We start from the raw sequence: 24,905 nt of genomic DNA on the forward strand, positions 1-24,905 counted from the left end.
CAGGCAGCGGAGCGAAGTTAGACAACGCCGATTGCTTGTGGAGCTGTTAATCTGAGTCAAGATGGATTCGCAGAAAGACTTTCCCTGCATCTCCAGACTCTAACTTTCATCCAAGCCCTCACTGAGAGACTGACAGGACTACTTAAAACTCCTGTACCATGCTGAAGAGTACTACCCTCCATAAGAGACGAAAAACAAACAATAAAAATTCTGAAACTTCTCTGCCAACCTCCTGGGATGAAAGGCAAAGAATGACTGGGGGATGAGGGAGTGGGAGGAGTATTTAAGCCTTTGGCTGGGTTGTCTTTGCCTCCTCCTCGTGGCCAGGTTCTTATTTCCCAAAAGTAATGAATGCAGCTGTGGACTCTTTCCATTTAAGAAGAAAATAAAATTACACAAAGCAGCATGTAAATAAGTAATACACTGATTAATTAACCCCAACTGTTCAATAAACCCTCTTCAGGGGATATTAACCCTGGATCCTATCGAGGTATAAAGGAGCCACACTATGACCCTGTTTAAGCGTTTTATATGTAAAAAATTGAAACAATCTTGCCTCCAGGATTCATGCTGTGGAACAGAACGCAGCCTCTCAAGTGTGACAGTCTTATAGCAACGTTCTTGACATGGACTTGAGTGAGAGAAAGCAGGCAGTGAAACTCGTCAAAACTGATTTCTTAGGAACTGTTAGCAGTAGTCTGGATGGTTTTGCAGAAAAAAACAAAAACGTTACCTGCATCTCCAGACTTAAACTTTGATCAATACCCTCACTGAGAGGTTGAGATGACTACTTAAAACTCCAGTCCTATCTTGAAGCGCAGATACCCTTTTTTCAGGACTCTACGAATCTTCTGACACTTCTCTGCCACCTCCTATCGTGATGAAAGGCAAAGAATGACTGGGGTAATGAGGAAGTGGGAGGTATATTTAAGCCTTTGGCTGGGGTGTCTTTGCCTCCTCCTGGTGGCCAGGTATTGTATTTCCCAACAGTAAGGAATGAAGCCATGGACTCTCCCTATCTTAGGATGCAAATATTGACATCCATTTGTAAATTGAGCCCATGATGGATCCTCGTTTTGAACTTGTTTTTCATACTTCCCTTTCATCTCACTTTGTCTCCCTATTGCCACCCCGCAAACTCAATGGGATAAAATGAATCCCCTGTACTTTAAGTAGTGACCTATCAGAGTTGTGCTGGGTATGAAAATACTTGGCAATAGGTTTTTTTTGCGTAAGGACCTTCAATATCCCGGACATGATACAAAAATCTGAGGACCCTTTTGGTTGTACCTGTATATTGTTTATTACACCCCATGCAAGTAAGAAATTATACAACATAGGTGGTGATGCAGTTGATAAAATACCTAATTTCAAATGTTTTATTAAATGCGTTGGATTCAAAAGTGTTACCCTGTATAACAAAATCACAAGTTTTACACCGGGATCCACAACAATAAAAACCCTTTCTCTGAGACAACCAGGAGGTACTAGTAAACTCCCTTTTTGTACAACATTGTATAATTGTTTTCATGGTAGCTTTATGTTTCTACATCTATTTGTAGAGTACAAGTGCATATTTAAATACTGTATATTACTTTCTTAGTATTCAGGGTATACAACTAAGATTACATATAGGCATGATAGGGGTTAACGTCTTCTGATTGGCTAGACAAAGCTTTATATAGCATGTACTTGCCCCTTTCAATATCAGTGACCAAGTACCCTGTAGGTATGAAACGAGTCTTGTGTAAAAGAGCTATGGTCCCTCTATCTTCCTCTATTTTTGTATCTCCCCGTGATGGGCCATTGTTTTAACTTTTTTATACGACTTACACTTCTGCTTGTGTAGGATTTTGGCGTGCTGGTACCTTGCATAACATCACTATTTGCTTCAGCCTATGCAGGGGCTGATCCCAGAACACCTGACACACATCGCAATTGTGCCGACACAGAACAATGCGGTCAGTTAATCATCTTGAGCATCCTTTCCCCTTATTGTGTGTGATCTTAATTTATTGGAAGACAGCAGAAAAATGTAATTACAAGGTTTCACTGTCCTTTTTAATCATAGCAACAGCTCATTTATCTGTCCCAAATTATCTAACACAAAAGAGAAGATAACACCTTGTACCTGGCCTGTAAAGGAATGAAAATTGTGTCAACAAAATTATATGCACTGTTTTTGCAATGCAGAACTTTAAAAAGGGACATTAAACATTTTATGGGGAACCCAAAATGTGTTTCATCATGTGAGGAAAAAAACTGTAGTATAATACCTTGAATTTTAAAATTAGATTGGCAAATTCCCAAGAGAATTCACAGAATCAAAGTTCAAATACTTTAATTTATCTTTTATTCAAACATTTTGCAATGGCTTAATTGTGGGTACATACAATGCATATTTAATCAATAAGTTTAAGGTCTATTTAATCACTGATATACACACACAAATATATAATTCAAATGTGGGGCTTTTTTTCAGGTGTGTGAAGAACTAATAACACATCAGTTTTGACTACATAGCTTAATATGCTATTGTGAGTTAAAGGGACAGTGTAAAAAATAAATTCACGTCAGAAAGAGCAGCCAAATTTTTAGCACCTTACTATTATCAAATTTGCTTAGTTCTCTTGGTATGATTTGTTAAAGAGCAAACCTAAGTAAACTGAAAAGATCCCACATGTCTAGCATTTTATAGCAGCAGTGTTTAAAACTATGTACAACATTGCTATAAAAATAGTTGAAAATACTGCTGCCAGATGGCTAAAGAAACGAGCACGCTCATGTGCTCACCTACGATCACTCTTTAACAAAGGATACCAAGAGAACTAAGCAAAACTGATAAGTGTCAAATTATTAAAAATTTTTAATGCTCTATCCAATCCATTTATGTTTAAACTTTAAAGGTCCCTTCAATGTGAGAGAGATAAGGTTTTCTGGAGGGGAAGTGATACAGTGACAAAAGAATTGTAGGTAGATCTGAAATAGCAGCACAACCCGAATACTTAAAAGGCATAGAAAGTAAACCGGAATAACAGGTAGACTGAAGAAATTCAGGTGGTGTGGCAGAAGCTTTTATATGACTTGTAAACTTGAAAAAAGCACAAAGAAATTAAGTATACAAAGTAACAGGAACATAACTCACAGGAAAGGGCATGGTAAATGGAAAAGGCACTTTCTGAGTGTATAAGTGCATTGGCAGTGGCACAAATATCGGCACAGGGACAGGCAGCACTATAACCATTGGTCTCCAATCCTCTTCTGTTAATAAAAAAAAAATATATATATATAACCGGTTACACATTAAAATCAGTGAGGTAATCTTCCTTTACCTATATGGAACATGAAATTAAATACACACATAGGCTAATCAGATAAACTGCAAAACAATGTAGACGTGGCTAATAAATAAGGCAAAAGTGTAGCAAATAAGGTGTTTGACTTGACCTATATGTTAAACAATAACAAATACTTTGTGTCCCTTTAAGAAACCTTGCTAACCAACCACAATCCAAACTTGTTTCTAAGGATGGGGTATGAACATTTATTGAGGTTTAAAAATGTGTAAGAGGAAAAAAAAAAATGAAGACTTCACTTTAAAGCCTTTTTCAGTTTTTTTCAGGTGGTTAAAGGGACACTGTACACTAAATATTTCTTTGCATAAATGTTTTGTAGATGATCCATTTATACAGCCCATCAGGGAGTGTTTCTATAAAAATGTATAGTTTTGCTTATTTTGTAAGAACATTGTGCTGATCATCAGACTCCTAAGTAAGCCCCACAGTGCCAGATGTATACAGGCGTTTACAGACTCCTGTTTATGGTATCTGTCTTTTCATATGCAGGGAAGAGGGGAGGTGGGGAGTGTCTGCTCTTTTTTTACCAAGACTACATTATTAATGGGAAAGTATACACCAATTTTCATATACCTGCATGTAATAGACACTACTATAAAGAATAGTATGCACAGATACTGATATAAAAATCAAGTATAAAACAGTTTAAACTTTGGGCTTGGTTAGGAGTCTGAAAATCAGTGCAATGTTATTTAAAAATAAGCAAAACTAGAGGCCAACTTTAGTCTTAATGTCTTACACATAGTTCAAGGGTTACCCCCTCCCTTCGAAATGTACAGGAGGGGTCCAGAGACACAGGGTAGGGTTTCCTTTTAATCTATTCAAGTGGAAGGCCTCTCCTTTACCCAAGGGCTAGGGCCTACTGGGTTGAATTTCAGTAACTCCCCCAACCACCTTACATAATAGGGGATTTGAGGGGGGGGGAGGGTGAGGAGCCCCACTATTACGGTCTCCTTTACTATATTATTTTTATAGTTGTACTGTACCAGGGTGAGGGCTTGAGTTTACCTAATCCTCGTTGTCCCCAGTTCGCCTTGATCCCTAAACTCTCTTAATCCCCGGTTGCTTTTATGTCATTATTCACATATGATGTTCAATCATTTAACCCTTTGATGTTCCCTTGTTATAACATACTCCTGTCACTATACTCCAACTGAAAATTTATGTTAATGTTTTGTTAGAAATTGCTTGCTGTATTATTTATCCATTGTGAATGCCCATCTTTACCTTTCCGGTTCACCCCCATGGGCCCTTCTGGCCTAACCCTGTAGAAATTATTGCTTATTAGCTTGCTCTTAGTGCCATCGGCACTCTCCCCCCACTTTTGAATCGGCTTTGTGCTTCGCTTTTTAGGGAAGTACAACGCCGATATTGGCTGTGTTTTATTATCACAGACCTCAGTTATTGACACGTTATTGAAGCATCTCACTCAAGCAGAGTCTAGAAGCAGAGTCTAGGAAACTTTCACTTTAACTTACCTGTGTTGCCTTGGTCAAAGTTGTGTTAACCCCTACCTCCCATTCCCCACTCTCCTCATCTCCCCCCCCCCCCCTTTTTGTTTTTTAACATGGCTCTCAAATTTGCCACGTTGAACACCCAGGGTCTAAATTCCCCTACCAAGAGAAGCCTCCTCCTACTTTACCTTTTAAAAAACAATGTAGGGATTGCCTTCCTTCAGGAGACCCATTGGCCCCAGAACTCCCCTTTCCTTCAGAACTCTAAAATTGTTTCCGAACTGTTTGTCTGCCTTCCATGCTACAAAAAAAACAAAAAAAACAGGTGTTGCCATCGTAGTTCACAAGTCAATTGCATTTGCGGTCCAACACGTGGAGAAAGACCCGGAGGGTCGATTTTTGATAGTGGTATGTACCTTGGAGGGAGTCCAATACACCCTTTTCTCGCTGCACGCACCGAATTCTGGTCAATTGACCTTCTTAAAAGGGGTCCTTCCTCTAATAGAACTATGCAGAGGTACTCTACTGATAGGAGGGGACTTCAATCTGGTCTGGGACTTAATTCTGGACAAGAAATCCTCCAAGCACAAGCCTCCAGACCCCGCAGCCAAGCGGATCTCAAATCAGTTTAGATTACTAATGTATCAACACAATCTGTATGATGCATGGCACTGTCTGTCTCCTTTCGAGAAATACTTCACTTTCTACTCTAACCCACATCTATGTTATTCAAGAATAGATTACTTACTCTGCCGTTCCCCCCTTCTGGACAAACTGTCCCACCCTTCTATTCGGGTTTGCCCCTGGTCAGACCACGATATGGTCTCCGTTACCCTGTCAGATGCTCATTCTTTGGGGCCCTTGCCTTCTTTCTGGAAATTACATCCATCGTTAATATCGGGTCCAGCTGGCGTTGATGCTTCTAAGGCTATCTCAGACTTTCTGATCACTAATGACAACGCACTCACAGATGATGATTCTGTGTTATGGGCGACCGACCCTGAAAGCATTCATAAGGGGTCACTTCATGAAACAGGCTTCAGAGAAACTTAAACCTCAGGCCCAACTATACTCGGAACTACGGTCTATGGAGAGCATTAACAAGAATGGCCCTTCGAAACAAATTGCGGATCAAATAGCTGCCATCAGATCCAAAATTAACACGACTGAAGAAATAAAGGTGCAATCCAATCTCTTAACTCTTAAACAGCTGTATTATTACAAAGCCAATAGAGCCGACCGGCTCTTAGTTCACAAACTCAGAATCTGCACACAGCAACACCGAATTCCAGTGATTAAAACCCCTAGAGGGATGGTACAGGCACTCAAAGATATTGCAAGCGCATTTGCTCGCTACTACACCACTTTATATAACTTGGACTCCTCCCTACAATACTCTAAAGCCCCTAAATGGCAAATAGAACAGTTCCTGTCCTCCCTCCCTCTCCCAGTCCTGTCGGAAGGGGACGCCCTAAGCCTGACAGGCACCCTGACTATAGAAGAACTGAAACAAGCGATTTCCTCGCTAAAGTCAGATAAAGCTCCAGGACCAGACGGGTTCACCACTTTATTCTACAAGACTTATTCCGCGCAATTGACGTCTCTCCTCACAAGATTTTTGAACCTCACCTTTAAAACAGGTAGCCTTCGCCCAGAATTTATTGAGGCCTCCATTATAACTCTGCCCAAAGAGGGTAAAAACCACTCTCTTTGTGAAAATTATAGGCCGATCTCTCTCATTAATGTCGATATAAAACTGTACGAGAAAATCTTAGCCATCAGACTGAACAGACTGCTTCCAGATCTAGTTGACCCGGATCAGGTTGGCTTTATCCCGGGCAGACAGGGGCCTGACAATACGAGGCGCCTCCTAAACATCTTTACGGAAGCCACAGACATGGGGGTCCCTCTCCTTGCCCAGTCAATGGATGCAGAAAAATCATTAGACAGGGTGAGGTGGGATTACATGTTTTTAACCATACAAGCGTTTGGTCTTCCAGACTCTTATTACGGCAGTGAGATCCTTCTATTCCTGCCCCATGGCAAGGGTGAGAGGCCTGGGCTTTTGTTCAGACAAGGTGCAGATCTCTAACAGCACAAGGCAGGGCTGCCCCCTTTCCTCTCTATTGTTCGCACTGGTTATTGAACCGCTGGCTGCGGCATTGCGGGCCTCAACTCAAATTAAGGGCTTAACCCTACATGATACCCCCAAAAATTAGCCCTTTATGCGGATGACCTGACCCTGTTCATTACAGAGCCGGAGGAATCGCTTCCTGCTCTTTTCCAACTTCTAGATAGATTCGGAAATATTTCTTTCTACAAACTGAACATAAGTAAAACAGAGGCATATTCCCTGAACATTTCCGATCCTGAATTAAAATTACTCAAACAGAGGTACCATTTTCACTGGTCCCTAGCTGGTTTAAAACACCTTGGAGTTTAGCACAGTCCTGGCTAAGAATTTTCATACTTTTCTCTCCCAGCTCCAGAAAGATCTGTGATCCAGAAGATACGATGAAATCTCCGGGTTTGGGAGAATAGCCGCAGTCAAAATGATGCAGCTCCCCAAGCCAACATACTGCTTCCGGTGTTTGCCGATAAAGGTCCCACTCTTATTGTTGAACAAATTGCAGGCGGTAATCATTAGATACATTTGGAATGGGAAGAGGCCATGTATCGCTGCTTCCTTACTACAACGCACAGTTCTGGCAGGTGGCCTCGGTCTCCCAAATATAAGGTTATATTATGAGGCTGCCCTTCTATCCCACATTTCAGAGTGGAATTCAAAGAAAAACATAATTTATGCTTACCTGATAAATTCCTTTCTTCTGTTGTGTGATCAGTCCACGGGTCATCATTACTTCTGGGATATTATCTGCTCCCCTACAGGAAGTGCAAGAGGATTCACCCAGCAGAGTTGCTATATAGCTCCTCCCCTCTACGTCACCTCCAGTCATTCGACCAAAGACCAACGAGAAAGGAGAAACCAAGGGTGTAGTGGTGACTGAATTATAATTTAAAAAATATGCACCTGCCTTAAAAACAGGGCGGGCCGTGGACTGATCACACAACAGAAGAAAGGAATTTATCAGGTAAGCATAAATTATGTTTTCTTCTGTTATGTGTGATCAGTCCACGGGTCATCATTACTTCTGGGATACCAATACCAAAGCAAAAGTACACGGATGACGGGAGGGATAGGCAGGCTCATTATACAGAAGGAACCACTGCCTGAAGAACCTTTCTCCCAAAAATAGACTCCGAAGAAGCAAAAGTGTCAAATTTGTAAAATTTGGAAAAAGTATGAAGCGAAGACCAAGTTGCAGCCTTGCAAATCTGTTCAACAGAGGCCTCATTCTTAAAGGCCCAAGTGGAAGCCACAGCTCTAGTGGAATGAGCTGTAATTCTTTCAGGAGGCTGCTGTCCAGCAGTCTCATAGGCTAAAAGTATTAAGCTACGAAGCCAAAAAGAGAGAGAGGTAGCAGAAGCTTTTTGACCTCTCCTCTGTCCAGAATAAACGACAAACAGGGAAGAAGTTTGGCGAAAATCTTTAGTTGCCTGCAAGTAGAACTTGAGGGCACGAACTACATCCAGATTGTGTAGAAGACGTTCCTTCTTTGAAGAAGGATTTGGACACAAGGATGGAACAACAATCTCTTGATTGATATTCCTGTTAGTGACTACCTTAGGTAAGAACCCAGGTTTAGTACGCAGAACTACCTTGTCTGAGTGAAAGATCAGATAAGGAGAATCACAATGTAGGGCTGATAACTCAGAGACTCTTCGAGCCGAGGAAATAGCCATTAAAAATAGAACTTTCCAAGATAACAATTTTATATCAATGGAATGAAGGGGTTCAAACGGAACACCCTGTAAAACGTTAAGAACTAAGTTTAAACTCCATGGCGGAGCAACAGTTTTAAACACAGGCTTGATCCTAGTTAAAGCCTGACAAAAGGCTTGGATGTCTGAATTTTCTGACAGACGCCTGTGAAACAAGATGGACAGAGCTGAAATCTGTCCCTTTAATGAGCTAGCCGATAAACCCTTTTCTAAACCTTCTTGTAGAAAAGACAATATCCTAGGAATCCTAACCTTACTCCAGGAGTAATCTTTGGATTCACACCAGTATAGGTATTTACGCCATATTTTATGGTAAATCTTTCTGGTAACAGGCTTCCTAGCCTGTATCAGGGTATCAATAACCGACTCAGAAAAACCACGTTTTGATAAAATCAAGCGTTCAATTTCCAAGCAGTCAGCTTCAGAGAAGTTAGACTTTGATGTTTGAATGGACCCTGAATCAGAAGGTCCTGTCTTAGAGGTAGAGACCAAGGCGGACAGGATGACATGTCCACTAGATCTGCATACCAAGTCCTGCGCGGCCATGCAGGCGCTATTAGAATCACTGATGCTTTCTCCTGTTTGATTTTGGCAATCAATCGAGGAAGCAGCGGGAAGGGTGGAAACACATAAGCCATCCTGAAGTTCCAAGGTGCTGTCAAAGCATCTATCAGAACCGCTCCCGGATCCCTGGATCTGGATCCGTAGCGAGGAAGTTTGGCGTTCTGGCGAGACGCCATGAGATCTATCTCTGGTTTGCCCCAACGTTGAAGTATTTGGGCAAAGACCTCCGGATGAAGTTCCCACTCCCCCGGATGAAGAGTCTGGCGACTCAAGAAATCCGCCTCCCAGTTCTCCACTCCCGGGATGTGGATTGCTGACAGATGGCAAGAGTGAGACTCTGCCCAGCGAATTATCTTTGATACTTCTATCATTGCTAGGGAGCTTCTTGTCCCTCCTTGATGGTTGATGTAAGCTACAGTCGTGATGTTGTCCGACTGAAACCTGATGAACCCCCGAGTCTTTAACTGGGGCCAAGCTAGAAGGGCATTGAGAACTGCTCTCAATTCCAGAATGTTTATTGGCAGGAGACTTTCCTCCTGACTCCATTGTCCCTGAGCCTTCAGAGAATTCCAGACAGCGCCCCAACCTAGAAGGCTGGCGTCTGTTGTTACAATTGTCCAGTCCGGCCTGCTGAACGGTATCCCCCTGGACAGATGTGGCCGAGAAAGCCACCATAGAAGAGAGTTTCTGGTCTCTTGATCCAGATTCAGAGTGGGGGACAAATCTGAGTAATCCCCATTCCACTGACTCAGCATGCACAATTGCAGCGGTCTGAGATGTAGGCGTGCAAAGGGAACTATGTCCATTGCTGCTACCATTAAGCCGATCACCTCCATGCATTGAGCTACTGACGGGAGTTGAATGGAATGAAGGACACGGCATGCATTTAGAAGCTTTGTTAATCTGTCTTCTGTCAGATAAATCTTCATTTCTACAGAATCTATAAGAGAGGAAAGAGAGAACTCTTCTTTTCGTTCACTTTCCATCCGTGCGACCTTAGAAATGCCAGAACTAACTCTGTATGAGACTTGGCAGTTTGAAAGCTTGAAGCTTGTATCAGAATGTCGTCTAGGTACGGAGCTACCGAAATTCCTCGCGGTCTTAGTACCGCCAGAAGGGCACCCAGAACCTTTGTAAAGATTCTTGGAGCCGTAGCCAATCCGAATGGAAGGGCTACAAACTGGTAATGCCTGTTTAAGAAGGCAAACCTTAGATACCGGTAATGATCTTTGTGAATCGGTATGTGAAGGTAAGCATCCTTTAAATCCACTGTGGTCATGTACTGACCCTCTTGGATCATGGGTAAGATTGTCCGAATAGTTTCCATTTTGAACGATGGAACTCTTAGGAATTTGTTTAGGATCTTTAAATCCAAGATTGGCCTGAAAGTTCCCTCTTTTTTGGGAACCACAAACAGGTTTGAGTAAAACCCTTGTCCTTGTTCCGACCGCGGAACCGGATGGATCACTCCCATTAATAATAGATCTTGTACACAGCGTAGAAACGCGTCTTTCTTTATTTGGTTTGTTGACAACCTTGACAGATGAAATCTCCCTCTTGGGGGAGAGGATTTGAAGTCTAGAAGGTATCCCTGAGATATGATCTCTAGCGCCCAGGGATCCTGGACATCTCTTGCCCAAGCCTGGGCGAAGAGAGAGAGTCTGCCCCCCACTAGATCCGGTCCCGGATCGGGGGCCCTCGGTTCATGCTGTCTTTGGGACAGCAGCAGGTTTACTGGCCTGCTTGCCCTTGTTCCAGGACTGATTAGGCTTCCAGCCTTGTCTGTAACGAGCAACAGCTCCTCCCTGTTTTGGTGCAGTGGAAGTTGGCGCTGCTCCTGCTTTGAAATTCCGAAAGGGACGAAAATTAGACTGTCTAGCCTTAGCTTTGGCTTTGTCTTGAGGTAGAGCGTGGCCCTTACCTCCTGTAATGTCAGCAATAATTTCTTTCAAACCGGGCCCAAATAAAGTTTGCCCCTTGAAAGGTATACTAAGTAATTTGGACTTAGAAGTTACATCAGCCGACCAGGATTTGAGCCACAGCGCTCTGCGTGCCTGAATGGCGAATCCTGAATTCTTAGCCGTAAGTTTGGTTAAATGTACTACGGCCTCCGAAATGAATGAATTAGCTAGTTTAAGGACTCTAAGCCTGTCCGTAATGTCGTCCAGCGTAGCTGAACTAAGGTTCTCTTCCAGAGACTCAATCCAAAATGCTGCCGCAGCCGTGATCGGCGCGATGCATGCAAGGGGTTGTAATATAAAACCTTGTTGAATAAACATTTTCTTAAGGTAACCCTCTAATTTTTTATCCATAGGATCTGAAAAAGCACAGCTATCCTCCACCGGGATAGTGGTACGCTTAGCTAAAGTAGAAACTGCTCCCTCCACCTTAGGGACCGTTTGCCATAAGTCCCGTGTGGTGGCGTCTATTGGAAACATCTTTCTAAATATTGGAGGGGGTGAGAACGGCACACCGGGTCTATCCCACTCCTTAGTAACAATTTCAGTTAATCTCTTAGGTATAGGAAAAACGTCAGTACTCGCCGGTACCGCAAAGTATTTATCCAACCTACACATTTTCTCTGGTATTGCAACAGCGTTACAATCGTTGAGAGCTGCTAAGACCTCCCCTAGTAATACACGGAGGTTTTCCAATTTAAATTTAAAATTTGAAATATCTGAATCCAATCTGTTTGGATCAGAACCGTCACCTACAGAATGAAGCTCTCCGTCCTCATGCTCTGCAAGCTGTGACGCAGTATCAGACATGGCCCTAGAATTATCAGCGCACTCTGTTCTCACCCCAGAGTGATCACGCTTGCCTCTTAGTTCTGGTAATTTAGCCAAAACTTCAGTCATAACAGTAGCCATATCTTGTAATGTTATCTGTAATGGCTGCCCAGATGTACTAGGCGCCATAATATCACGCACCTCCCGGGCGGGAGATGCAGGTACTGACACGTGAGGCGAGTTAGTCGGCATAACTCTCCCCTCGCTGTTTGGTGAAATTTGTTCAATTTGTACAGATTGGCTTTTATTTAAGGTAGCATCAATACAGTTAGTACATAAATTTCTATTGGGCTCCACCTTGGCATTGGAACAAATGACACAGGTATCTTCCTCTGAATCAGACATGTTTAACACACTAGCAATAAACATGCAACTCGGTTACAATTTTATTTAATAAAAACGTACTGTGCCTCAAGAAGCACTAAACGATTAAATGACAGTTGAAATAATGAACTGAAAAACAGTTATAGCATCACTCTTAACAAACAACACAACTTTTTAGCAAAGGTTTGTTCCCATTAGTAAAATAACACTAATTAAATTTTAAACAACGTTTTAAATCACAGTCACTATATAAGTCTCACAGCTCTGCTGAGAGAATCTACCTCCCTTCAAAGAAGTTTGAAGACCCCTGAGTTCTGTTAGAGATGAACGGGATCATGCAGAAAAACTGACTGGAAATTTTTGATGCGTAGCAAAGAGCGCCAAAAACGGCCCCTCCCTCTCACACACAGCAGTGAGAGAGAAACGAAACTGTCATAATTAACACAAGCAAACTGCCAAGTGGAAAATAATGCCCAAATACTTATTCACTCAGTACCTCATTAATGCAAACGATTCTACATTCCAGCAAAAACGTTTAACATGAAAAATACCTAATAAAAGGTTTAATATACTTTTACAGAGTAATTCCGGTGAAATACCATCCCCAGAATACTAAAGTGTAGAGTATACATACATGTTCATTATAACGGTATGGCAGGATTTTTTCATCAATTCCATTCAGAAAATAACAACTGCGACATACCTCAATGCAGATTCAACTGCCCGCTGTCCCCTGATCTGAAGCTTTTACCTCCCTCAGATGGCCGAGAAACAGCAATATGATCTTAACTACTCCGGTTAAAATCATAAGAAAAACTCTGGTAGATTCTTCTTCAAACTCTGCCAGAGAGGTAATAACACGCTCCGGTGCTATTGTAAAATAACAAACTTTTGATTGAAGTTCTAAAAACTAAGTATAATCACCATAGTCCTCTCACACCTCCTATCTAGTCTTTGGGTGCAAGAGAATGACTGGAGGTGACGTAGAGGGGAGGAGCTATATAGCAACTCTGCTGGGTGAATCCTCTTGCACTTCCTGTAGGGGAGCAGATAATATCCCAGAAGTAATGATGACCCGTGGACTGATCACACATAACAGAAGAAACATAATTTATGTAAGAACTTAACTGATAAATTCATTTCTTTCATATTAGCAAGAGTTCATGAGCTAGTGACGTATGGGATATACATTCCTACCAGGAGGGGCAAAGTTTCCCAAACCTCAAAATGCCTATAAATACACCCCTCACTACACCCACAAATCAGTTTAACTAATAGCCAAGAAGTGGGGTGATAAGAAAAAAGTGCGAAAGCATAAAAAATAAGGAATTGGAATAATTGTGCTTTATACAAAAAAATCATAACCACCACAAAAAAAGGGTGGGCCTCATGTACTCTTGCTAATATGAAAGAAATGAATTTATCAGGTAAGTTCTTACATAAATTATGTTTTCTTTCATGTAATTAGCAAGAGTCCATGAGCTAGTGACGTATGGGATAATGACTACCCAAGATGTGGATCTTTCCACGCAAGAGTCACTAGAGAGGGAGGGATAAAATAAAGACAGCCAATTCCTGCTGAAAATAATCCACACCCAAAATAAAGTTTAAATGAAAACATAAGCAGAAGATTCAAACTGAAACAGCTGCCTGAAGTACTTTTCTACCAAAAACTGCTTCAGAAGAAGAAAACACATCATAATGGTAGAAATTAGTAAAAGTATGCAAAGAAGACCAAGTTGCTGCTTTGCAAATCTGATCAACCGAAGCTTCATTCCTAAACGCCCAGGAAGTAGAAACTGACCTAGTCGAATGAGCTGTAATCCTCTGAGGCGGAGTTTTACCCGACTCAACATAGGCATGATGAATTAAAGATTTCAACCAAGATGCCAAAGAAATGGCAGAAGCTTTCTGGCCTTTTCTAGAACCGGAAAAGATGACAAATAGACTAGAAGTCTTTCGGAAATTCTTAGTAGCTTCAACATAATATTTCAAAGCTCTAACAACATCCAAAGAATGCAATGATTTCTCCTTAGAATTCTTAGGATTAGGGCATAATGAAGGAACTACAATTTCTCTACTAATGTTGTTGGAATTCACAACCTTAGGTAAAAATTCAAAAGAAGTTCGCAACACTGCCTTATCCTGATGAAAAATCAGAAAAGGAGACTCACAAAAAAGAGCAGACAATTCAGAGACTCTTCTGGCAGAAGAGATGGCCAAAAGGAACAAAACTTTCCAAGAAAGTAATTTAATGTCCAATGAATGCATAGGTTCAAACGGAGGAGCTTAAAGAGCCCCCAGAACCAAATTCAAACTCCAAGGAGGAGAAATTGACTTAATGACAGGTTTTATACGAACCAAGGCTTGTACAAAACAATGAATGTCAGGAAGATTAGCAATCTTTCTGTGAAAAAGAACAGAAAGAGCAGAGATTTGACCTTTCAAGTAACTTGCGGACAAACCTTTATCTAAACCATCCTGAAGAAACTGTAAAATTCTCGGAATTCTAAAAGAATGCCAGGAAAAATGATGAGAAAGACACCAAGAAATATAAGTCTTCCAGACTCTATAATATATCTCTCTAGATACAGATTTACGAGCCTGTAACATAGTATTAATCACAGAGTCAGAGAAACCTCTTTGACCAAGAATCAAGTGTTCAATCTCCATACCTTTAAATTTAAGGATTTGAGATCCTGATGGAAAAAAGGACCTTGCGACAGAAGGTCTGGTCTTAACGGAAGAGTCCACGGTTGGCAAGAGGCCATCCGGACAAGATCCGCATACCAAAACCTGTGAGGCCATGCTGGAGCTACCAGCAGAACAAATGAGCATTCCTTCAGAATCTTGGAGATTACTCTTGGAAGAAGAACTAGAGGCGGAAAGATATAGGCAGGATGATACTTCCAAGGAAGCAATAATGCATCCACTGCCACCGCCTGAGGATCCCGGGATCTGGACAGATACCTGGGAAGTTTCTTGTTTAGATGAGAAGCCATCAGATCTATTTCTGGAAGTTCCCACATTTGAACAATCTGAAGAAATACCTTTGGGTGAAGAGACCATTCGCCCGGATGCAACGTTTGGCGACTGAGATAATCCGCTTCCCAATTGTCTATTCCTGGAATATGAACCGCAGAGATTAGACAGGAGCTGGATTCCGCCCAAACCAGAATTCGAGATACTTCTTTCATAGCCAGAGGACTGAGTCCCTCCTTGATGATTGATGTATGCCACAGTTGTGACATTTGTCTGTCTGAAAACAAATGAACGATTCTCTCTTCAGAAGAGGCCAAGACTGAAGAGCTCTGAAAATTGCACGGAGTTCCAAAATATTGATCGGTAATCTCACCTCCTGAGATTCCCAAACCCCTTGTGCTGTCAGAGACCCCCACACAGCTCCCCAACCTGTAAGACTTGCATCTGTTGAAATTACAGTCCAGGTCGGAAGAACAAAAGAAGCCCCCTGAACTAAACGATGGTGATCTGTCCACCACGTCAGAGAGTGTCGTACAAGATATTAATTGAGATATCTTTGTGTAATCCCTGCACCATTGGTTCAGCATACAGAGCTGAAGAGGTCGCATGTAAAAACGAGCAAAGGGGATCGCGTCCGATGCAGCAGTCATAAGACCTAGAATTTCCATGCATAAGGCTACCGAAGGGAATGATTGTGACTGAAGGTTTCGACAAGCTGAAATTAATTTTAGACGTCTCTTGTCATGGACACTGAATCTATCTGGAAACCCAAAAAGGTTACCCTTGTCTGAGGAATCAATGAACTTGATCCTCCAACCATGATTTTGAAGAAACAACAAAAGTCGATTCGTATGAGATTCTGCTAAATGTGAAGACTGAGCAAGTACCAAGATATCATCCAAATAAGGAAATACCACAATACCCTGTTCTCTGATTACAGATAGAAGGGCACCGAGAACTTTTGTAAAAATTCTTGGAGCTGTTGCTAGGCCAAACGGCAGAGCCACAAACTGGTAATGCTTGTCTAGGAAAGAGAATCTCAGAAACTGATAGTGCGCTGGATGAATCGGAATATGCAGATATGCATCCTGTAAATCTATAGTAGACATGTAATGCCCTTGTTGAACAAAAGGCAGGATAGTCCTTACAGTTACCATTTTGAATGTTGGTATCCTTACATAACGATTCAATATTTTTAGATCCAGAACTGGTCTGAAGGAATTCTCCTTCTTTGGTACAATGAAGAGATTCGAATAAAACCCCAGCCCCTGTTCCAGAACTGGAACTGGCATAATTACTCCAGCCAACTCTAGATCTGAAACACATTTCAGAAATGCTTGAGCTTTCGCTGGGTTTACTGGGACACGGGAAAAAGAATCTCTTTGCAGGAGGTCTCATCTTGAAACGAATTCTGTACCCTTCTGAAATAATGTTCTGAATCCAAAGATTGTGAACAGAATTGATCCAAATTTCTTTGAAAAAACGTAATCTGCCCCCTACCAGCTGAGCTGGAATGAGGGCCGCACCTTCATGTGGACTTAGAAGCTGGCTTTGCTTTTCTAGAAGGCTTGGATTTATTCCAGACTGGAGATGGTTTCCAAACTGAAACTGCTCCTGAGGATGAAGGATCAGGCTTTTGTTCTTTGTTGAAACGAAAGGAACGAAAACTATTATTAGCCCTGTTTTTACCCTTAGATTTTTTATCCTGTGGTAAAAAAGTTCCTTTCCCACCAGTAACAGTTGGGATAATAGAATCCAACTGAGAACCAAATAATTTATTACCCTGGAAAGAAAGGGAAAGTAGAGTCGATTTAGAAGACATATCAGCATTCCAAGTTTTAAGCCATAAAGCTCTTCTAGCTAAAATAGCTAGAGACATAAACCTGACATCAACTCTGATAATATCAAAAATGGCATCACAGATAAAATTAGCATGTTGAAGAAGAATAATAATGTTATGAGAATCATGATCTGTTACTTGTTGCGCTAAAGTTTCCAACCAAAAAGTTGAAGCTGCAGCAACATCCGCCAAAGATATAGCAGGTCTAAGAAGATTACCTGAATACAAATAAGCTTTTCTTAGAAAGGATTCAATTTTCCTATCTAAAGGATCCTTAAAGGAAGTACCATCTGCCGTAGGAATAGTAGTACGTTTAGCAAAGGTAGAGATAGCCCCATCAACTTTAGGGATTTTGTCCCAAAACTCTAATCTGTCAGACGGCACAGGATATAATTGCTTAAAACGTTTAGAAGGAGTAAATGAATTACCCAATTTATTCCATTCCCTGGAAATTACTTCAGAAATAGCACCAGGAACAGGAAAAACTTCTGGAATAACTACAGGAGATTTAAAGACCTTATCTAAACGTTTAGATTTAGTATCAAGAGGACCAGAATCATAAATTTCTAATGCAATTAGGACTTCTTTAAGTAAAGAACGAATAAATTCCATTTTAAATAAATATGAAGATTTATCAGCATCAACCTCTGAAACAGAATCCTCTGAACTAGAAGAATCATTAGAATCAGAATGATGATGTTCATTTAAAAATTCATCTGGATAAAGAGAAGTTTTAAAAGACTTTTTATGTTTACTAGAAGGAGGAATAACAGACATAGCCGTCTTAATAGATTCAGAAACAAAATCTCTTATGTTATCAGGAACACTCTGAACATTAGATGTTGATGGAACTTCAACAGGTAATGGTATTTTACTAAAGGAAATATTTTCTGCATTAACAAGTTTGTCATGACATTTAATACAAACAGCTGGAGGAAAAGCTACCAAAAGTTTACAGCAGATACACTTAGCTTTCGTAGTTCCAGCACCAGGCAGCGATTTTCCTGAAGTATCTTCTGGCTCAGATGCAACATGAGACATCTTGCAATATGTAAGAGAAAAAACAACATATAAAGCAAAATTGATCAAATTCCTTAAATGACAGTTTCAGGAATGGGAAAAAATGCCAAAGAACAAGCTTCTAGCAACCAGAAGTAATGAAAAATGAGACTTAAATAATGTGGAGACAAAAGCGACGCCCATATTTTTTTAGCGCCAAATAAGACGCCCACATTATTTGGCGCCTAAATACTTTTGGCGCCAAAAATGACGCCACATCCGTAACGGCGACATTTTTGGCGCAAAAGAACGTCAAAAATGATGCAACTTCCGGCGACACGTATGACGCCGGAAACAGAAAAACAGAATTTATGCTTACCTGATAAATTACTTTCTCCAACGGTGTGTCCGGTCCACGGCGTCATCCTTACTTGTGGGATATTCTCTTCCCCAACAGGAAATGGCAAAGAGCCAAGCAAAGCTGGTCACATGATCCCTCCCAGGCTCCGCCTACCCCAGTCATTCGACCGACGTAAAGGAGGAATATGCATAGGAGAAATCATATGATACCATGGTGACTGTAGTTAGAGAAAATAATTCATCAGACCTGATTAAAAAAACCAGGGCGGGCCGTGGACCGGACACACCGTTGGAGAAAGTAATTTATCAGGTAAGCATAAATTCTGTTTTCTCCAACATAGGTGTGTCCGGTCCACGGCGTCATCCTTACTTGTGGGAACCAATACCAAAGCTTTAGGACACGGATGATGGGAGGGAGCAAATCAGGTCACCTAGATGGAAGGCACCACGGCTTGCAAAACCTCCCAAAAATAGCCTCAGAAGAAGCAAAAGTATCAAATTTGTAAAATTTGGTAAAAGTGTGCAGTGAAGACCAAGTCGCTGCCTTACATATCTGATCAACAGAAGCCTCGTTCTTGAAGGCCCAAGTGGAAGCCACAGCCCTAGTGGAGTGAGCTGTGATTCTTTCAGGAGGCTGCCGTCCGGCAGTCTCATAAGCCAATCGGATGATGCTTTTAAGCCAAAAAGAGAGAGAGGTAGAAGTTGCTTTTTGACCTCTCCTTTTACCAGAATAAACAACAAAGAAGATGTTTGTCTGAAATCCTTTGTAGCCTCTAAATAGAATTTTAGAGCACGAACTACATCCAAATTGTGTAACAAACGTTCCTTCTTTGAAACTGGATTCGGACACAAAGAAGGCACAACTATCTCCTGGTTAATGTTTTTGTTAGAAACAACTTTCGGAAGAAAACCAGGTTTAGTACGCAAAACCACCTTATCTGCATGGAACACCAGATAAGGAGGAGAACACTGCAGAGCAGATAACTCTGAAACTCTTCTAGCAGAAGAAATTGCAACCAAAAACAAAACTTTCCAAGATAGTAACTTAATATCTACGGAATGTAAGGGTTCAAACGGAACCCCTTGAAGAACTGAAAGAACTAAATTGAGACTCCAAGGAGGAGTCAAAGGTTTGTAAACAGGCTTGATTCTAACCAGAGCCTGAACAAAAGCTTGAACATCTGGCACAGCCGCCAGCTTTTTGTGAAGTAAAACAGATAAAGCAGAAATCTGTCCCTTCAAAGAACTTGCAGATAATCCTTTCTCCAAACCCTCTTGTAGAAAGGATAGAATCTTAGGAATTTTTATCTTGTTCCATGGGAATCCTTTAGATTCACACCAACAGATATATTTTTTCCATATTTTATGGTAAATTTTCCTAGTTACAGGCTTTCTAGCCTGGATAAGAGTATCAATGACAGAATCTGAAAACCCACGCTTTGATAAAATCAAGCGTTCAATCTCCAAGCAGTCAGTTGGAGTGAAGCCAGATTCGGATGTTCGAATGGACCTTGAACAAGAAGGTCCTGTCTCAAAGGTAGCTTCCATGGTGGAGCCGATGACATATTCACCAGGTCTGCATACCAAGTTCTGCGTGGCCACGCAGGAGCTATCAAGATCACCGAAGCCCTCTCCTGATTGATCCTGGCTACCAGCCTGGGAATGAGAGGAAACAGTGGGAATACATAAGCAAGGTTGAAGGTCCAAGGCGCTATCAGTGCATCTACTAGAGTCGCCTTGGGATCCCTGGATCTGGACCCGTAGCAAGGAACCTTGAAGTTCTGACGAGACGCCATCAGGTCCATGTCTGGAATGCCCCATAATTGAGTTATTTGGGCAAAGATTTCCGGATGGAGTTCCCACTCCCCCGGATGGAAAGTCTGACGACTCAGAAAATCCGCTTCCCAATTTTCCACTCCTGGGATGTGGATTGCAGACAAGTGGCAGGAGTGATTCTCCGCCCATTGAATTATTTTGGTCACTTCCTCCATCGCCAGGGAACTCCTTGTTCCCCCCTGATGGTTGATATATGCAACAGTCGTCATGTTGTCTGATTGAAACCTTATGAATTTGGCCTTTGTTAGTTGAGGCCAAGCTTTGAGAGCATTGAATATCGCTCTCAGTTCCAGAATGTTTATCGGGAGAAGAGATTCTTCCCGAGACCATAGACCCTGAGCTTTCAGGGGTTCCCAGACCGCGCCCCAGCCCACCAGACTGGCGTCGGTCGTGACAATGACCCACTCTGGTCTGCGGAAGCTCATTCCCTGTGACAGATTGTCCAGGTTCAGCCACCAACGGAGTGAGTCTCTGGATCTTTGATCTACTTGGATCGTCGGAGACAAGTCTGTATAATCCCCATTCCACTGTCTGAGCATGCACAGTTGTAATGGTCTTAGATTAATTCGTGCAAAAGGAACTATGTCCATTGCCGCAACCATCAAACCTATTACTTCCATGCACTGCGCTATGGAAGGAAGAAGAACAGAATGAAGTACTTGACAAGAGCTTAGAAGTTTTGATTTTCTGGCCTCTGTCAGAAAAATCTTCATTTCTAAGGAGTCTATTATTGTTCCCAAGAAGGGAACTCTTGTTGACGGGGACAGAGAACTTTTTTCTATGTTCACTTTCCACCCGTGAGATCTGAGAAAGGCTAGGACAATGTCCGTATGAGCCTTTGCTTTTGACAGAGACGACGCTTGAATCAGTATGTCGTCCAAGTAAGGTACTACTGCAATGCCCCTTGGTCTTAGCACCGCTAGAAGGGACCCTAGTACCTTTGTGAAAATCCTTGGAGCAGTGGCTAATCCGAATGGAAGCGCCACAAACTGGTAATGCTTGTCCAGAAAGGCGAACCTTAGGAACCGATGATGTTCCTTGTGGATAGGAATATGTAGACACGCATCCTTTAAATCCACCGTGGTCATGAATTGACCTTCCTGGATGGTAGGAAGAATTGTTCGAATGGTTTCCATTTTGAACGATGGAACCCTGAGAAATTTGTTTAGAATCTTGAGATCTAAAATTGGTCTGAATGTTCCTTCTTTTTTGGGAACTATGAACAGATTGGAGTAAAACCCCATCCCTTGTTCTCCTAATGGAACAGGATGAATCACTCCCATTCTTAACAGGTCTTCTACACAATGTAAGAATGCCTGTCTTTTTATTTGGTTTGAAGACAATTGAGACCTGTGGAACCTCCCCCTTGGGGGTAGTTCCTTGAATTCCAGAAGATAACCTTGAGAAACTATTTCTAGCGCCCAAGGATCCTGAACATCTCTTGCCCAAGCCTGAGCAAAGAGAGAGAGTCTGCCCCCCACCAGATCCGGTCCCGGATCGGGGGCCAACACTTCATGCTGTTTTAGTAGCAGTGGCAGGTTTCTTGGCCTGCTTACCCTTGTTCCAGCCTTGCATCGGTCTCCAGGCTGGTTTGGTTTGAGAACTATTACCCTCTTGCTTAGAGGGTGTAGAATTTGAGGCTGGTCCGTTTCTGCGAAAGGGACGAAAATTTGGCTTATTTTTAGCCTTAAAAGACCTATCCTGAGGAAGGGCGTGGCCCTTTCCCCCAGTGATGTCTGAAATAATCTCTTTCAAGTCAGGGCCAAACAGCGTTTTACCCTTGAAAGGGATGTTAAGCAATTTGTTCTTGGAGGACACATCCGCTGACCAAGACTTTAGCCAAAGCGCTCTGCGCGCCACAATAGCAAAACCTGAATTTTTCGCCGCTAATCTACCTAATTGCAAAGTGGCGTCTAAGATAAAAGAGTTAGCCAATTTAAGTGCTTGAACTCTGTCCATAACCTCCTCATACGAAGATTCTTTATTGAGCGACTTTTCTAGTTCTTCGAACGAGAAACACGCTGCTGTAGTGACAGGAACAATGCATGAAATTGGTTGTAGAAGGTAACCTTGCTGAACAAACATCTTTTTAAGCAAACCCTCTAATTTTTTATCCATAGGATCTTTGAAAGCACAACTATCTTCTATAGGGATAGTAGTGCGTTTGTTTAGAGTAGAAACCGCCCCCTCGACCTTGGGGACTGTCTGCCATAAGTCCTTTCTGGGGTCGACCATAGGAAATCATTTCTTAAATATAGGGGGAGGAACAAAAGGTATGCCGGGCCTTTCCCATTCCTTATTTACAATGTCCGCCACCCTCTTGGGTATAGGAAAAGCATCGGGGGGCACCGGGACCTCTAGGAACTTGTCCATCTTACATAATTTCTCTGGAATGACCAAATTGTCACAATCATCCAGAGTAGATAACACCTCCTTAAGCAGACCGCGGAGATGTTCTAATTTAAATTTAAAAGTAATAACATCAGGTTCTGCTTGTTGAGAAATTTTTCCTGAATCTGAAATTTTTCCCTCAGACAAAACCTCCCTCCTGGCCCCTTCAGATTGGTGTGAGGGTATGTCAGAACCATTATCATCAGCGTCCTCATGCTCTTCAGTATCTAAAACAGAGCAATCGCGCTTTCTCTGATAAGTGGGCATTTTGGACAAAATGTTTTTAATAGAATTATCCATTACAGCCGTTAATTGTTGCATAGTAAGAAGGATTGGCGCACTAGATGTACTAGGGACCTCTTGTGTGGGCAAGACTGGTGTAGACACAGAAGGGGATGATGCAGTACCATGCTTACTCCCCTCGCTTGAAGAATCATCTTGGGCAACATCATTATCAGTGGCATCATTGTCCCTACTTTGTTTGGACACTATGTCACATTCATCACATATATTTAAATGGGGAGGAACCTTGGCTTTCAAACATACAGAACATCGTCTATCTGATGGTTCAGACATGTTAACAGGCATAAACTTGATAACAAAGCACAAAAACCGTTTTAAAATAAAACCGTTACTGTCACTTTAAATTTTAAACTGAACACACTTTATTACTGAATATGTGAAAAAGTATGAAGGAATTGTTCAAAATTCACCAAAATTTCACCACAGTGTCTTAAAGCCTTAAAAGTATTGCACACCAAATTTGAAAGCTTTAACTCTTAAAATAACAGAACCGGAGCCGTTTTTACATTTAACCCCTATACAGTCCCTGGTATCTGCTTTGCTGAGACCCAACCAAGCCCAGAGGGGAATACGATACCAAATGACGCCTTCAATAAGCTTTTTCAGTGGTTCTTAGCTCCTCACACATGCATCTGCATGCCTTGCTTTCCAAAAACAACTGCGCATTAGTGGCGCGAAAATTAGGCTCTGCCTATGACTAGAAAAGGCCCCCAGTGAAAAAGGTGTCCAATACAGTGCCTGCCGTTTTTTTTAAAACATCCCCAAGATTAAAATAACTATTTATAGTTATAATCCACTAAATATACTTGTAAAGTAATCGTTTTAGCCCAGAGAAATGTCTACCAGTCTTTAAAGCCCTTGTGAAGCCCTTTATTCTTATACTAAACTAAGAAAATGGCTTACCGGTTCCCATAGGGAAAATGACAGCTTCCAGCATTACCAAGTCTTGTTAGAAATGTGTCATACCTCAAGCAGCCAAAGTCTGCCCACTGTTTCCCCCAACTGAAGTTACTTCATCTCAACAGTCCTGTGTGGAAACAGCCATCGATTTTAGTAACGGTTGCTAAAATCATCTTCCTCTTACAAACAGAAATCTTCATCTCTTTTCTGTTTCAGAGTAAATAGTACATACCAGCACTATTTTAAAATAACAAACTCTTGATTGAAGAATAAAAACTACATTTAAACACCAAAAAACTCTTAACCATCTCCGTGGAGATGTTGCCTGTGCAACGGCAAAGAGAATGACTGGGGTAGGCGGAGCCTGGGAGGGATCATGTGACCAGCTTTGCTGGGCTCTTTGCCATTTCCTGTTGGGGAAGAGAATATCCCACAAGTAAGGATGACGCCGTGGACCGGACACACCTATGTTGGAGAAAGATTTTTTGCGCCAAAAAAGTCTGCGCCAAGAATGACGCAATAAAATGAAGCATTTTCAGCCCCCGCGAGCCTAATAGACCACAGGGAAAAAGTCAAATTTTTTAAGGTAAGAAAAAATGATTGATTCAAATGCATCATCCCAAATATGAAACTGACTGTCTGAAAATAAGGAATGTTGAACATCCTGAGTCAAGGCAAATAAATGTTTGAATACATATATTTAGAACTTTACAAAAAAAAAGCGCCCAACCATAGCTTAGAGTGTCACAGAAAATGAGACTTACTTACCCCAGGACACTCGTCTACATGTTGTAGAAAGCCAAACCAGTACTGAAACGAAAGTCAGCAGAGGTAATGGTATATATATATATATATATATATATATATATATATATAAGAGTATATCGTCGACCTGAAAAGGGAGGTAAGAGATGAATCTCTACGACCGATAACAGAGAACCTATGAAATAGACCCCGTAGAAGG

General features: G+C 41.7%; 1 protein-coding gene across 3 annotated transcripts in view; it reads right to left on the reverse strand.

The window, feature by feature from the left end:
• Positions 1 to 24,905, reverse strand: part of ZMYM3 (zinc finger MYM-type containing 3) — a 486,348-nt gene that overhangs the window by 108,686 nt on the left and 352,757 nt on the right. For all 3 annotated transcript variants that reach the window (XM_053699094.1, XM_053699093.1, XM_053699092.1), the window contains exon 16: positions 3,146 to 3,261. In XM_053699094.1, coding sequence (XP_053555069.1) covers positions 3,146 to 3,261 — 116 coding nt within the window. The remainder of the gene's footprint in view (positions 1 to 3,145; positions 3,262 to 24,905) is intronic.

Source organism: Bombina bombina, chromosome 1 (assembly GCF_027579735.1).
Source record: "Bombina bombina isolate aBomBom1 chromosome 1, aBomBom1.pri, whole genome shotgun sequence".
Lineage (NCBI taxonomy): Eukaryota > Metazoa > Chordata > Amphibia > Anura > Bombinatoridae > Bombina > Bombina bombina.